General features: G+C 30.8%; 1 protein-coding gene across 1 annotated transcript; it reads right to left on the reverse strand.

The window, feature by feature from the left end:
- Positions 1 to 1,150: 1,150 nt before the first annotated feature.
- Positions 1,151 to 2,104, reverse strand: LOC139840333 (zinc finger protein ZAT11-like). The gene has a single exon (XM_071830600.1). It carries the CDS (start codon positions 1,935 to 1,937, stop codon positions 1,431 to 1,433), a length of 507 nt encoding a protein of 168 aa, XP_071686701.1. The 5' UTR covers positions 1,938 to 2,104; the 3' UTR covers positions 1,151 to 1,430.
- Between the last annotated feature and the right edge of the window lie 1,168 nt (positions 2,105 to 3,272).

Here is a 3,272-nt window from a genome sequence, read left to right on the forward strand (position 1 = left end):
AACTTCAAAATTGATTGATTACATTAATACTGCTAGGTCAAACACCATTTGATGATAACTGATAAATTCCAGATTAATAACTTTTATAAGTAGGTGTAGGTACGTCCATATTCAACTGAAAATTGATATGCAACCGTACAATGAATCATAAAAAAGACATGATAAGGTCAACTGTATAAATTAATTTATGTATAAGTCCAAATTTAAATTTAACACGGCTTCTTAAGTACACGCATTGTTGTTCGACTAATATTTCATCTGTTTGAGTGAATGGTAGTATAGCCAAAAGGCTGTAAGACCATATGTATCGGTCACAAGTCACGGCGTTGGCAGCCTACGTGGCAAGCAACCGACGCCCCTCTCGACCGTATCGGTGCGTGGGTTGGTTAAAAAATGGTCGTCTGTGTTGCCAAGCAACTGAACAAGCAACACACGTTGCTTTTGTTCTATTATTTTTATATTATTTTAAAAATATTATTTTATTCCTTTTTAATACTTAACTCAATTATATTTTGACACATCATCACAATACTCCTAACCCACACCAAAAACTCACACCACCAATACTTCACACAAAAAACCGACACTTCCTAATCATCATAAAAATGCAAAAAGCAACACACACTACCAACGTACCCATGACCCTTATCACTACAAGTGGTCTAATGATCACCATATAGAAATACCCATTTTACATTTCTACTATATTGATATTTCATATACGGTAAAAAATAAACATATGAACGTAACCTCATTGGACTTAATTATATGAAACTGAATAAGTTGTAAGGTGTTTGTTTTTTACTTAATAAAAATAAAATGTCTTAGTATTGTAATTCATGAAAATATGATTTTTCATAATCGCCCAAACTCTTTCAAAACTGTTAACATAATCGCCTATGACTAGCGTATATATAGGGTTAAATTTATTATTTTAATTATTCAGTCACTTATTCAACACATAAAACAAACAATAAATATTTATTCATTATTCATTCAGCACACAAAATAAACAATAAATATTTATTCATTACTCATTGTTCGTAAACATCATTAAATTCATTTTAACAAAACAAACAAGGCGTTAAACATTGACTTTTATATTTTTATTTAATTTTAATAAATATAAATATATATGATGTCTTAAAAACGTTGATTAAATATAAATAAATGAATAATATCCCAAACACAACGCCCATTATCTCCCACGTAAGTTGAAATCTTCTTTCAAAAATTATTAAAAGCAATAACTGATTCACATGGATCATCATGATCATGTATGAACTATGAACTACTTAACTAAAATAATAAAACACTTCGTCTCAAAGTATAAATGTAACTTAAATACGTAATTAATAATTTACAGGTACGGAAAAAAATAAAAAATTGTGTTACTCCATATGATAACAATCATAAATCATAGATATACATCATATAAATAATTCAATTGTGGTTGGAACCACCTTCCCAAATCGAAACTCCAAATCATTCTCTAAAGGTGTTAAGTTTAAATCCAAAGTAAAAACTCTTCGACTATTAACATTTTTAACCATGTGATCAATAGACGAATGAACCTTTTGAACCGGTTGGTTCTCGTTTGTTGTACTCGCTCTATGCCTTCTCATATGTCCGCCTAACGCTTGCCCTATGGCAAACTCTAGCCCACAAATCGTGCACTCGTGTGACTTGGCCTTTGTAGGAACCAAATTTGTGCCATGTGTCACGTCACCTTCGTTATTGACTCGAGGCTTCTTGTGACTAGCTCTATGTCCACCTAGTGCTTGGAAAGATGGGAACTGACGATTACACGTTTTACACTCGAAAACTCGACTAGGTGACTCTTCGTATGGTTCGGAGGGTCCCTTCGAGAGTAGCATCAAACAATTAGCCATGTTGGTTATGGCCGAGTCTAGCTCGGCTTCTCGAGATCTCTTCATCGGTAGATACACAATCAAATTTAATTACGAAGCAGATTAACAAATAATAACAAGGTTAGAATATTTTTATTCTTGTATTTTTAGGGTTTTTTGGTGTGAAAACAAAAGTAGAGTTTTGTATGAATGTGAGATTGGATTGGATGAAAAATGAAGTAATAGTTGATTATGGAATAGGGTATTTATAGGTGTCAAGTGTTGACTTAATTAAGTTTGACCAGAGAGTGTGGATGATGAAAGTGACACGTAGTTGCTTGTGGGAATGGTAAAGGGTAGTTGAACTTGAACACGTACAGGTGAGGGTTGATTTAGTTGACAGTTTGTAAAGATAAGAATATTAGGGTAGTAAAGTGTACAAGTAGAAAAATAGTGGTGTGAAAGTAAAAATGAGTCGAATTTAGTTAGCTAACTAACCGTCATTGTACACGTAAGCCTGACTCTTCAGGTAAGTTAAGGCTGCCAAAAAATCAACCGAGCTTTAATTTTTGTAGCCGTCATAATCCCACTTGTAGGAATTCTAGAAGTATACTTAGAAAGAAAAAATCTAGACAACTTGTTTTATGTTTTATATTTACACTAGATTATAAGCCCGTGCGATACACGGTTACTCAAAAAATCGTTATAGATCGACCTGCTATTTTCGATAACTACATATTGATAATAAAACTATATTGATCACAACTTAAACCATATTTAGACTAAGATAGATCGTTGATGTTTACATAGTTATAGTAAAAGTGAGATAAGTTTTTGTTTGACAAACTCTTCAGCATGCACTTTCAATTTTTAATTTATATATTCAATATTTGTATTTATTTTTTATTCGATTTATTTTATTAAATCTCTTTTCAGTTAATGTTTTTTTATTTATTTATTTGTTAATTATAGATTAATTGTAATTAGAAAATTTGACGATTTGACATGTGTAAAATCTACTTGTCCTCATTCCCTTTAATTACTCTCATATTGACAGCTATGCTTTAACACACTCTTTTTTATATAAGTATATAGATAGATAGATATGTATATATTTTATTTATTAGTTACTCAAACTTGTATTGATAGTACGGAGTGCTTATTTTATACACATTTATATATATTTTCGGTGATACCATCCATCGTAATTATACAATATCTAAAATATACTTCTTAATCTTACGATACATATCTAGATTGAAATGGATTTCACACGAAAATTTCCTGACAGATATGAAAAAGATAAAGTAATTATTGATAAAGCAAATTTTTTTTTTTTTTTTTTTTTGCAAAATAACGATTACTATTAAAAAGAAGTCTTCATCAATAAATGAAGGACCTCTAACCGATACAAGCTAGCGA

The sequence above is a fragment of the Rutidosis leptorrhynchoides genome, chromosome 4 (assembly GCF_046630445.1).
Source record: "Rutidosis leptorrhynchoides isolate AG116_Rl617_1_P2 chromosome 4, CSIRO_AGI_Rlap_v1, whole genome shotgun sequence".
In the NCBI taxonomy this organism is placed as follows: Eukaryota; Viridiplantae; Streptophyta; class Magnoliopsida; order Asterales; family Asteraceae; genus Rutidosis; species Rutidosis leptorrhynchoides.